Source organism: Notamacropus eugenii, chromosome 1 (genome assembly GCF_028372415.1).
Source record: "Notamacropus eugenii isolate mMacEug1 chromosome 1, mMacEug1.pri_v2, whole genome shotgun sequence".
Lineage (NCBI taxonomy): Eukaryota > Metazoa > Chordata > Mammalia > Diprotodontia > Macropodidae > Notamacropus > Notamacropus eugenii.
This window is the reverse complement of record NC_092872.1, coordinates 505861282-505874192: the sequence shown is the minus strand read 5'-3', so window position 1 is coordinate 505874192 and position 12911 is coordinate 505861282. Positions and strand designations below refer to the sequence as shown.

The 12911-nt window shown below is 38.7% G+C and overlaps 1 protein-coding gene and 1 long non-coding RNA gene across 2 annotated transcripts in view; one reads left to right on the top strand and one right to left on the bottom strand.

Annotated features, from left to right (window-relative positions):
* Positions 1-9490, bottom strand: part of LOC140519903 (androgen-induced gene 1 protein-like) — a 37079-nt gene extending 27589 nt beyond the window's left edge. The window contains exons 1-4 of the mRNA XM_072633416.1: positions 9239-9490; positions 4886-5029; positions 3871-3972; positions 1493-1608 (exon numbers count right to left, since the gene is read on the bottom strand). Of these exons, the coding sequence (XP_072489517.1) occupies positions 1493-1608; positions 3871-3972; positions 4886-5029; positions 9239-9403 (527 nt within the window). The 5' untranslated portion in view covers positions 9404-9490. The remainder of the gene's footprint in view (positions 1-1492; positions 1609-3870; positions 3973-4885; positions 5030-9238) is intronic.
* Positions 9491-9673: 183 nt separating this feature from the next.
* Positions 9674-12911, top strand: part of LOC140519901 (uncharacterized) — a 28981-nt gene continuing 25743 nt past the window's right edge. Inside the window, exon 1 of the long non-coding RNA XR_011972320.1 lies at positions 9674-10013. This is a non-coding gene — a long non-coding RNA (uncharacterized lncRNA). The remainder of the gene's footprint in view (positions 10014-12911) is intronic.

Below are 12911 nucleotides of genomic sequence, written 5' to 3'. Positions count from 1 at the left end.
TAATATTGTAAAAAAGTAATCATTGTAATCACTATGAAATAAAATGTAACGATTTTCTTTTTTTCTATTACTACTTACAATTACTATTAAAGGTATGGTATATAAATACAAAATATAAACACATCACACTTAAAGATACTCTGACAGATCTATAGAACAAATCTAATAGTAATTATTTGAATTATTATGTATAGAAATTGCAGATTTGAAATAATGAGCTGTAATATAAAAAATTCAGTTTGCCACTTTACAGCCATCTTTACAACATGTGACTAAACAGTGAGGTATTACATATATAATAATCGCTTTAGAGTTTGGCATTTGTTTAAATGAACAATTACTTCTCTGATATCAATCTGGATAAGACATTAATTTGCTATCTTATTTTTTTCTCAAGTAAAACACTAATTTAATTACCAAGAAGGTGACTAGACAGGTAATATAGGTATCTCAGATAAAACCATCACAGGTTCTAAGCAAGTAGATTATGAATGGAACTTATTACTGTTCCTTCTAAACTTCTTCCTAACTTATCTATTTTTTTTCACTGCAGATTTATATCCCTGGAGTCATTCTCAAATGTCCATTCTCTCTCATTGTATCATGTCTTGCCAAATTTGCTTTCACAACATCTCTCATATCTGGCTCCTCTCTACACAGATCACAACCAATCTAGTTTATGCTCTCATCACATCTTTCCAGAACAGTTGCAATAGCCTCACAACTGGTTTCCTTGCCCCTTTCCAATCACCTTCTCCCAGTCTATCCCTTCTCCAATTCATCCACCACAATTGGTGCTTAAGGCGATATTGCTAAATCATAGGTTTGACTATGTCACTTTCTTGATTAAAAGGAAAAAAAAACTACAGTTGCTCCCTATTGCTCTTGGATAAAATACAAACTCCTTCAGTTGGCATTTAAATCCCTTCACAATATAGCTCCAATATATATTTCCATATTGATTTCTCTTTGTGATGCATTTTTTTGGCCATAGTAATTTATGAAATTGTATGCTAAGATAAGGGGGAGAGTTTTGCAATTTGTAGGTAGGAAGAGCTACATGTGATGTAAAATCATGGATCTTTCAAAGCATTCACATAATAAAACAAAGCAAATCCTTGTTTCAGAATTTATAAAACTGTGAATTCATGTTATTCTTTAACATGAAGCATTGCTTCAATAGATTCATCTTCTAAAATTTTTTAAAATAAAGTAGTGAAAAATTTTTGTTTTTAACAATGGTTTAACAAGTGGAATAACCTAATAATCAATGTTTAGCCTTAAAATACTTTTCAAGAAATATATCTAGCATCTGTTTAGCTCTTAGTCACTTCTCTCTTTTATGTAATAGCTTTCTGGCCTAGGAACAAATCTAGTTAAATATGGTACGAAGGCAAATACTGACATTGCACATAATTTGACTTCCACATTAGGTTTATCTCAGAATACTGTTATCAGTCCAGATTATTTCTGAAAACAAAGTAATTCCTACCATATAACGTATATGGATGCAAAGATGGTAAGTCCCAGCACTCCTTTCTTTCTACTAGGATACTTATGAGGACATATGATCAACTCTATGAGAAGTAACGGCAATATAGTTGCATGCTGAAAATAAAAATTAAGTACATAAGTACAGAAAGATGAACCTAAAAACACTAATCATATCTGCTTTAAAATCTTACTACTTTCTAAATTTTTTCTCTGCAAAAATTTAGTTAGTAAAAAGGCAACTCTAAGAATCATAGTTTCTAAATCTTAGGCTCTTAATTGCAGTTCATGAACTTGTTTTTAAAACATTTTGATACTTTGTTTCATTATAATTAGTTTTCTTTGTAAACCTATATATTATATCATATGTGTTGAAAAATACTGTTTTTAGAAGGGGTCCATAAATTTCACCAGACTACCAAAGGAGTCTATGACACACAAAAACTTAAGAAATCTTGTTCTAAAAGTTCAGTGGCTGTGTATTGTCTTACATGTCTCTTTGGGTACTTTGTAAAAAGGTTTGGTGGGTAGGGAAGAGAAGACTGACCTGATAAGGAAATGCTATTATTTTTGATTAGGTTATTTCTCCCAATTATAAGTATTTGTGCTGAGAGGAAAGGATATATGTGTGAATGTATATTCTTAAATTTCTTTATAAAGAAAAACCCTCTTTTAAAACCAGCATTATGTAACAAAATATGAAGTAAAAAATAAACATTGGGAAAATTTTATAAATAATTTTTGTATTGTAGGCTCATTCTTCAAAATTTCTTAAAAATTAAAATATAGCAGAACAAATCATTTTCAAAAATAATGCCCTTGCTTATTTATATTAAAGAATTAATAGAAATAAAATACAAACCACAAAATCATTACTTGACTTCATACACTGTCCTTCCAAATAACAAATAAAACAAAGATTAATTAGTTATGCATTCATTAACTAGAAATGCTTACAGACCTAAAAAATTCTTTAGGATTATAAAAAAGACAAACTCTGAAAAACAGGTACAAAATAAACATACATTTATGTATATATGTATATACATACATATATCTGAAACAGCATTGAGGCAATTTGCTTAGAAAAACAAAAATTCATGATATATAAATAGAAAAGAATGATTTCTTTTGTTTTGCTACAGACTCATCAGATAAGATATATAAATAATTTGCCATATTCACCTCAAATATAATTCCAAATTTCAAGACTCAGTAAAGTAGCTGATTCAAAATAAAATAAGTAAACAAAAAATAATTTATGGATTCTTTGGTCATTACTAAGTAGTTTTTCAAATATCAGTAAGAGGTGGGGAGGTAAGTGGTACCCAAAAATGTGTGGTAAGTTTCTTTTAGCTGTGGTAAAGAAGCCTGCTATTGTGTGTGACTTAAGGGAAGAGAAATTATCTCTTGCCTCCTCTCTCTACCTTTTTCCAAGCTAGGTTTTCATTTTTGCCAGAAGAGGAAGCAGGAGATTAGGAACACAGTCCACCACTCTGCTCTCTTCAGAGAGAAGAGATACTGGGCTAGAAGGTTATCTATTTGATCCTTTAAATAGTGTTTCAGTCAAGGGTATATGGTCAGGTTCAAGCTAACTTATAGTCACTTTGTCATTTTGGGGAGGAAGGAAGACCCCAAGTTCTACATCCAGGATTTGACTGGATATAGCAGATCTTAGTTTGTGTTTGATTTTTAGCTAAGACACATGGACAGAAAAATAGGCCTACGTAATACATTAATATAAATACCTCAATGCTTCAAAAGAGGGTTATTTCAAGTATCCACTTGTATTTACTGTTAGAACTTCTTTAAGAGTACTGCCTTATTACTTTTCAACATTGGATTTGTTTTTATTTTGATACCAAAAAAAAAAAAAAGATTTCTAGCACAGTGCCTGGAATGTAGTAGACTCTTAATAAATATTTATTGACTAATAGACAAAACATATAAGAGAAATACTTTTTCTAATTTCACCATGTATGACATTTTCTAGTGCTTACAACATATAATACATTACTTAAAACAAAACAAAAAAATTAACAAAAGCAGTCATGTAAACTAGCCTGTAATTTTTTTCATAAAAATGAATGAAGCTAAGAACAAATTGCATATTCTTTAGATGGAGGGAAATCAATCTTTTTTTTTTTTGTCTCGTGGATCTGTTTTATAGTCTGTTAAAGCCTATGGACTCCTTTTGAAAACATTTTTTAAATGCATGAAATACACAGAAATACAAAGAAAAGCAATTTTGATGAAACAGAGTTATCAAAAGGTTGAAAAAAAGCCCAGCAATACCAGATTAAGAACCTTTGTTTTAGATGATAAAGTATCAAATGAAAATAGAGTACCATCCCAAACTGATAAGAAAATACTACTTACTATGAAATGGCTGACCCAACTTGGAGAGATTCCATCTAACTCTTGGTTAAATATAAATTTTCGGTCAAAGGCATAGAGAATCCAGAAGATAAAAACTACAAACTGAAACAAAAATTTGCTTATAAAAATGTAATAATTCTTCCATGCAAATTTACAATATATCCCTCCCAAGGACCCAAATCCACTAAGGGGAAGGAAATAGAACTATGATTGTTCTTTTGTGTATTTTCTAACAAAATACTGGAAAAGAATGCTCATAATACACATGAAAAGTAATTTTGCATATAATCACCACTGATGTCCCTTACCTTTGGGATGTAAATCATAACATTATATAGCTGCAAAACTGAAAGAGGCCCTCCCTAGTTCAGGGGTAGGGAACCTGCAGCCTCTAGGCCACATATGGCCTTCTAGGTCCTCAGTTGTGCCTTCTGACTGAGTCCAGATTTTACAGAACAAATTCTTTTATAACATGGATTGGTTCTGCAAAATTTGGATTCAGTCAAAGGATTGCACCTGAAGATCTAGAGGGCCACACGTGGCCTTGAGGCTGCAGGTTTCCACCTCTGATTTTAGTTCAACTCCCTCATTTTATAGATTACATTTTATATAAGAGGAAAATGAGGCTCAGAGAGGTTAAGTGATTTATCTGAAATTAAAGAGGTAATAAGTGGCAGAGTCAGGATTTGAGGCCAGACTGTCTGATTTCAAACCTAACATTCTTTCCAATACACCATATTATTTCTACAAGGTGACTTTGGGCAAATCATTTAACCTCTGGGCCGAAGTTTTTTTTTTAGTTTCAAAACAGGGATGATAATATTACCTAATCTATTTCAGAAGGTTGTGATGAAATTGTTTTGTATACATTCAAGTACTACATAAACGTAAAACAAGTTAATATGTCAAAGTGTTTTATAAGTTATAAAGTTCTACACTATCTTATTTTCATAACTGAGCAATCCTTCAGAAAGCAACTGAAAGGATTAAAAATATTTCAGATGAATATACTTACAGTGCCAATGGGAAATACCAGCACTGAGAACATCCAATCTCGAACATTCACTAAGCGGACAGGTAGTCCCTTCCTTCTAGTAGGGTTGCATATATAAATTATATCATGAATGACACAGATTACAAATAACACAATTTGAAGAATCTAAAAAAAAACCACACATATACTTTAGAAAGTGGCTTCAATTTTTTTCTAAAAATGAAAGTCAATGATTTTACTAAGTATAAATGCTGTTACTTAATGAAAAAGTGAGGAACTAATTTTTCTATATCTATCCCTTATGATACTCTTTCCTCAATACCTTGGTGTCTTCCAACCCTATTTTTGCCCTATAGTACTACTTATATTCTTCAATTTATATGCTCTGGATTAATCAGTCAAGAAGAATTTTTTAAAGTGCTTACTACATGCTAGGCACTGTATTTAAGCACTGGGGATATAGAGAAAGTAAAATGAATCTTTTCAAGAACTTCACATTCTAATAGAAGACAACATATAACTAGGTATATGCAAGATTATCTACCAAGAGATAATCATTTTCCTTCATTTTGGAGTTTTTATTCATAGATGCCCAAAATCATTTGCAGGTTCTGAAAGCCATTTCTTCTTTTGAAGTAAGGTTTTTCCTTCTGATTTATTTGCTTATGGTTGAGATCTTTGAGTCTTTTTTCCAGAGATCTTGGTTAATTCTAGTCTTTCTTCCCTTTATTTTCCACTACTGCTCACTTTCTGACTCTCTCCCCCTCTGATGGTTTCCCTGGGGACTGGATCTTAAAGTGTCTCAGCCTCTTCTCACCTTGGGCAATTCGTGGTTTTGCTCCAAGTGATTTTAGGAGGAATAGATCTGGCCCCAACTGAATGGTGGGTTTCCATTCAGGCTTAGCAGAGTGCCAACACAGTCACTCTCTCCCCCATGGTGCCATCTCCCTCTGTTCCTGAGTTATTTGGATGTACATGGCAATTCAGAGAGCTGCCATACTGGTACTGCAGGGTTGATTTCTATATTTTGAGCCTCTGAGGCTCTAGGAGAAGGAGGTTTCAATGGCAGGGATATAAGGGTTCCACGTTGAGCATTACATCAAATCTAGACATATAGGGTTCTTTTTCCCCTTCTGTTCCTCTACTCTCCTGCGGAGATCTTTTGCAGTATAGAATGCTGCTGCAGTGCTGGCTGGCTACTGTGAACCTAGAAAACTTCCTCAGCCTGGAACCTGGATCTCTACAGCACCAGAGAGAGAGAGGGTGAATCAGGTTACAGAATTGGATGTTGTTGCCAATCCACTGGTCAAATCCTTGGGTTGGCTAGAACAGCCTTCCTGCTAGTAACATAATAGTCGGTGGACAAAGGGCTGCTGAGTGAGCTCAAGGTAGGTATTAGTTCATGTGGTTTTTTTTTTAAGATTCTTTTGGGTTCCAGGTATTGACCTAGACCATGAAAATAGCTCAAGTTGCTTTATCTTTGGTGCATATTTTCTGTTTTGGAAAGGTTTGAGAGGTTGTGGTATTAGAGAAAAGATCTAGTTAGTCCTCCATCTTACCAATTATATGGCCCAGAAGATATTCTAGGAGCTTCCATTCTAATGATGGAGACAACATGCAAACAACTATAAACATATAAGATACACTGTAAATGAGGTGTTTTCAGAAGTAAGTTACTACCTATACAGAAAGTAAATACAAAGAAATTGGAGGGAGTGTAATAACTACTGGAGGAATAAGAAGGAGGCTCTTGAAGGTGGCAGCCCTTGAGCTAAATCTTAAAACGAACTATAGGTTCTAAGAAGTGGAGGTAAGAAGGCAGAACCCTCAAAACACGAGCAACAGCCTGTACAAAGGCACAAAGACAAGAGATGGTAAGAAAGAAATTAAGTACCTACAATGTGCCAAGCACTGTGCTGAGCACTTTACAAATGCTATCTCATTTGATCCTTACGACAACCCTGGGAGGTAGTTGCTATTATTAGCCATATTTCACAGATGAGAAAACTGAGACAGATGGGGGTAAATGACTTGCTCGGGGTCACACAGATCTTCCTGACTCCAAATCTAGAGTTCTATCTGTTGTACCATCTGGCTGAGCACTCATCTGCCTTTGATGAATTCACTAGGTTCATATGAACTACATCCCTGAATACTGAAAGAAATGGGAGTTGTGGCTGTTAAATCACTGTTGAACATATCTGAAAGACCATAGAAAACATGAGAGTTCCACAAAACCTGGAGAGATGTTGCAAAGGTGAAATCAACAGGCGTTGGCAACAGAATGGTTATGGGGGGTGAGAGAGAGTCAAGAATCCAGGATGATTTGTAGGTTGTGAGCCTCCAAACCCAATCTATCTAGTGTATAACCATTTCCTCTCTCATTTCATTCTCAACATTTTGCAATCTGTCCTCTGCCTTCATTCAAGTAAAACTTTTCTTTCCAAAGTTATGGGTGATACCTTAATTGCCAAATTTGATGGCCTTTTCTCAATCATCATCTTTCTTGACCTCTCTATAGTATTTGACACTGTTGACCACTCACTCCTCCTAGATATTCTTTTCTGTGTTTTCACAACTCTGGTCTTTTTTCTTCTACTTGGTTCTCCTCCCAGTCAGATCTCCCTTCTCTGATATCTTGACTGAAGTTCTGTCCTAGCCTAGAAAAGTCAAGGATAACCTTTCATTTTCTCTTCCTTCAACAGCTCTAAAAAAGATCAATTCTCATTTCTCTTCAGATCACTCTCAGACCTCTATATATGTGACCCTATTATCTCTCCTGAACTTGGCCACACACTCCCAATTACCTACTGGATACTTTAAACTGGATATACAGTAGGCATCTCAAATACAAAATGTCCAAAACCAAACACAAAACCCTTTTCCCTAAAACCCACCACTTTTCTGAACTTCCTTATTTCTTTAAAGGGCATCGCCATCCTTCTAGGGACCCAAGTCTACAACTTCAGGGTCACCCTTAATTTTTCATTGTTCCTTACCACATATATACAATCAGTTGTCAAATCTTATCAACTCAATCTCTACAACATTTATATCCATTCTTTATTTTCTATTTACAAGCTACCATTCTAGTTCAGACCCTCCCTGACTCATCTGGACTACTGTAATAATCTCAATTGTTCTCCAGGTTGCAAGTCTCTTCCTACTCCAATCCTTCCTCCACACAATTGCTAATGTGATTTTCTTAAAGCACAAATCTAACTATAGTATTCTCTACTCAAACTCCAGTACTGAAAGCATTTAAATATAAAGTCCTTTGCTTGGCAAGTAAAGCATTTCAAAACCTTGTCTCTTTCTACATTTTTCTACCATTTTATTTGTTATTCCCCTTCCTGTACTTTGTCGCCCTACCAAACGAGCAGGAGGAGAGGGGGAGGGAGAAGAGGGGAGGGAACAAAATCAACTGCAAGTCTTGTCATCATCTTGAAGTCATGGTCCTCTTCCAGAAGACAATGGACAAACACAACCTGTGAATGAGTAGTAGCAGGTCGTCTGAGAGTGCAAATGAGAAGGCTCACCCAGCCATAACTCCAAAGTTTCCAAGCTGAGGAAACCCAGAAGACAATCCTGGGAAAACAGGACGGGATGACAAGTTTCTAAAGGCTAAGTATCATTCCCTATGAATTCATTCCTCATCTTCCGGAGGCTGGTACCCTCTCCCTTCTCCAGTTACTCTGCATTTACTTATCGGAATGATAGCATCAGAGAGCTAGCAGCTGGAATCTCAAAGACTTAATCTAGTCCAGGGGTGGGGAACCTGAGGCCTCTTCTAGGTCCTCTGGTGCAGCCTTTTGACTGAGTCCAAGTGTTACAGAACAAATGCTTTTCCTAAGGAGATTTGTTTTGTGAAGTTTGGCTTTGGTCAAAGGGCCACACTTGAGGGCCTAGAGGGCCCCATGTGGCCTGGAGGCCTCAGGGTCCCCACCCCAGAGATAGTCCAACCCTCTTTATTTTACAGGAGGAGAAGCTGAGGTCCAGTGGGGGGTTAATAACTTCCTCTAGGTCACACAGGTAGTAAAGATCGGAGGTGGAACCCGAGACTAAGTCTCCCGACTCCAAGATAGCGCTCCCCACTAAACCACCCTGCTTTCCCTTAAGTGCCGTATTTTTTCCTGGCCCAATGTAAGGTCCCTACTCCAATCCTTCGGGGAGGGGGGGGGGGAGGGAAGAGTTTTTTCCTGTTTTTTTTTTTTTGTTTGAAGCCCTGGAGCCTCGCAAGTGGGAGCCACTCAATCGACGCTTGCCCAGTTACGCAGGGGGGCTGCGTTAAACACTGTCTCGGCGACTCCGGCTGGGAAAGGGGAAAAATGGCTGCGGCGGAAAGGGTCAAGACGGGCCTCGGACGCCCCAAACCTGGTTGAGAAAAGTCAGGTACTTCCAGGGGCTTCCGAAGGTTTTTTTCATCTCCAGGTAGGCGGCGCTGGTCAGCCCCACATTCTGGGTGACCGCGAAGACCGACCAGAACAGACACACACAATGCACCACCACCAGGGCTCGACCGGTGGACAGCGGCTCCATGTCCTGTGCGACGACAACGACGCCCTGGCGACCGTTGGCTTTCCCGCGCGGTCCTCGCGCCTCTCTGCCCCGCCCCTCGCTCCTCTTTCTCTCTGCCCCGCCCCTCGTGCCTGTCTCTCTGCCCCGCCCCTCGCGCCTCTCTCTCTCTGCCCCGCCCCTCGCGCCTGTCTCTCTGCCCCGCCCCTCGCGCCTGTCTCTCTGCCCCGCCCCTCGCGCCTCTCTCTCTCTGCCCCGCCCCTTGGGCTTCCCCCCCCCCCCCTCCCCCGGGGTGGACGCGCAGGCGCCTTCGCGTGCTTTGTATCCTGCGCCACGTGCGTCGCCATCCGTGCTCTTGCTAAGAAGCTCGGGCGCGAGGTTCGCGAGGTGCTACTCCTCGGGGTATGCGGAGCTGGGAGGATAGTAGGGAGCAAACGCCCCACAAGAACTTGCCGAAGGCTGACTTCCTGACTCCACGCAGATGGTGTTAAGTGAGTCAGTCAGGATCATTTATGAAGCACCTACTGTGTGCCAGACGTTATGCTAATCTCTGGGGATACAAAAGGAGTTAAAAAGACATTCCTTCCCCTCAAGGAGCTTACGATCCCGCGGGGAAGACAGAGAGCAAACACAGGTACGAGATAAATAGGAAATAATCTACGAAGGCGAGGCGCTGGAATTCAGAGCGGGGTGGAGGGCTTCCTGTGGAAGGCGAGACGTGAAGGGAGCCAGGGCGGTCAGGAGGCAGAGATGAGGAGGGAGGATGGACCGTCCACGAGGGACAGCCAGAAACACATGGGAGTGTTACGTTTCTGGAAAAGCCAGGAGCCCAGTGTCACTGTGGGAGGAATGTGAAGTGTAAGAAAACCAGACTGGCAGAGGGAGGCTTGAAGGGCTTCGAATGACAGGGAACCCCTGGGGTTGGGCGGGGGGCGGGGCAGGCAGGGATGTCCTCAGACCTTCCTTTAAGAAAGTCACCTTGGTAACTCAGTGGAGGAGGGTGGCTTGGAGTGGGCAGAAGACCACCAGGCTGTTGCAGTGGTCCGGGCCTGTGGGGAGGAGGGCCTTCCCTAGGGTGGTGGCAGTGTCAGAGGAGAGAAGGGGGCATGATGGAAAGAGGCTGCAGAGACAAAATCAACAGGCCTTTGCACCGTTTGGGCATGGGTGAGGAGCTGAGAGTCTGAGGGGCTGGAAGGATGGTATTGCCCTCTATTGGGATAAGGAAGTTAGGGGCTGGGGAAGGAGGGTTTAAGGGTAAAGAAAATGAGTTCAAGTTTGGATATGTTGAGTTAAAATACTTTTTGGACATTCGGTCAGAGATCGTTGGCATAGTGTTAAACAGCTATAATCATGGACATATATCTTAGCAGCCTTTTAGAGAGGTTTCCACAGATCTAGCGAGGTTCATTGCTCTTCCCTTACTCCTCTCTCCCTACTCCAGCTTGGGGCAGTTGCAACATAATAGGGTTTTTTCTTTCCACCAATCTGAATACTTGGTGCTGTTTTCTGGAGTTTCTCTAGTCATTTTTTTCTCCTCTTCTGGTCTAGTTCAGCAGGGGGAAGTTTCCCTGATGACAAAAGCGGGGACATCTGGACACTGTCAAACATATTTACAGTTTAAAAACTTTCTCCCAACTTTGGAGAAGTTTCATTTTTCTGATAGGCAGGTACATACCTACACAGAACCCTCTTTGGGTATGAAGCTTAGAGGGTTCAACGACAGAGTAATATTAATGTTGGATGTTGAGTCCTACTCCCCTAAATTTACAGATGGAGAACCGATGACCAGAGTCACAGAGTGAGGTGAGGCAGTGCTTGCCCTAGAACTCAGTTCACTTGATAATCAATGGGTTCCTACTCCCAGAGTTGTTATTAAATTGCTACTAGGGAGAGGCCTGGAAAGTTGGGAAACATGGAAGAGGGAAAGTTCAGTGTTCTCCTGGGAATCAGAAGAAATGTGTTCAAGTCTTGGTGTTGCCACTTAATAGCTATATGCTGTTAAACATTATTTTGCATATCTGAACTTTAGTTTCTTTATAAAATGAGCATAATAATGTTTGCACTACTTACCTCTATGGATTGTTGTGATAAAAAGTATTCAATTAATATGAGTTGTCATATAAACCAAATGGCATTTTTTTTTGAAGGCACATTAGAAGCCGTGTGATGAACTTTACCTGGAAAGTGGATTCAGAGATAGTATAATATAATGAAAGAACCCTGGATTTGAAGTCAGATAGGAGGTTTTAATCCTATTCTATAATAACATCCTTACTACAGAGCTGTACTTCCATATTCAGAGTAGAACAGGGGTTTGCATAGGAAAATAAATCTCTGTTTATGTATTGTCAGACACAAGCTTATTTAATCTTTCTGTGTTTTCTTTCCTGTAATGTGAAGGAATTGAATTAGATCACCCTGAATGTTCATATTCCAGCTCTAAGTCTATAATAATTTAGATTATTACTCTGATTTTCCTGGTACAGGACTGGCAGTTTCTTAAAGGAGAAATATTTATGGCCTTTTACAAACATAACAAGTGGCAAAAACATAGATGTCTGAATTTCCTAAAGATACCTTCTCCCAGAATTGCATGTCCACGTTGGCTGAATGAATGAAATGTTATCTATCCCAACCTTCTGCTTCCCCACAACTCTGTTTGCAAAGATAACCCAGCCTTGTTATCACTGCGCAGGTCATGATGAAAAAGAGCAAAGAAATTTGTTGCATTTGCTAATCCCTTTTTACATTGTAGCAGATTACTTTTTAAATCTAAGATACATTCTCAAATTAAACTAATCATTTTTAGAACTGAAGCTAGGCTTTTGAGTTACTAGATATTGTTTTGAAATGCTCTCAAGGGAGCCTCTGACAAACTCTCTTACAAATGTTTCAAGTTGTCTGAAGTCAGTAATCCATCAGATACTCCCCACCATTTGGGGGAAAACTATCTAGAATTCTATTTTATTTCAGACTCTATAAGCAGCCAAATAGCACCATGTATTGTTTTAAACAAACCAGAACTGACATTTAGTGTCAGTGAAATGTCTTTCAGTCATTCAATTACTATTTGCTTTTATTTTTTTAAATTGTTTTTTTTGTGAATTTAACAAATACAAAATAACAATAGAACAGTGACAATTGCACATGAAATTATGAATCTTTAATATAGTTTATTTTTCCTTTTAAGTATGTAATAAATTCAGCATGCAACTTTCAAAACAGCTCTGCATGTCTGTTTCCTTCCTGCCTTCTCTTGTTCCCTTCAGTGCAGTTTTAAAAATGCTTCAATGACCCTGTTTTCCTTTATCTTTTAGCAGTTTGATTGCTAGGCTTCCTCTTCCTCTTATCCCTCCTTAGTTGGGAAAACAAATACAAACAACAGAAAAAGGGAAACCCTTTTAAAAACAAATATAGTGAAGCAAAGGAAATTCCTACTTTGGCCATGTCTGAAAATGTATGTGTTTTTCTGTATCTTGTATCCCTTACCTTTCTGTAGCAGGTTATATTATTGGCCCTTTGTAATTATGCT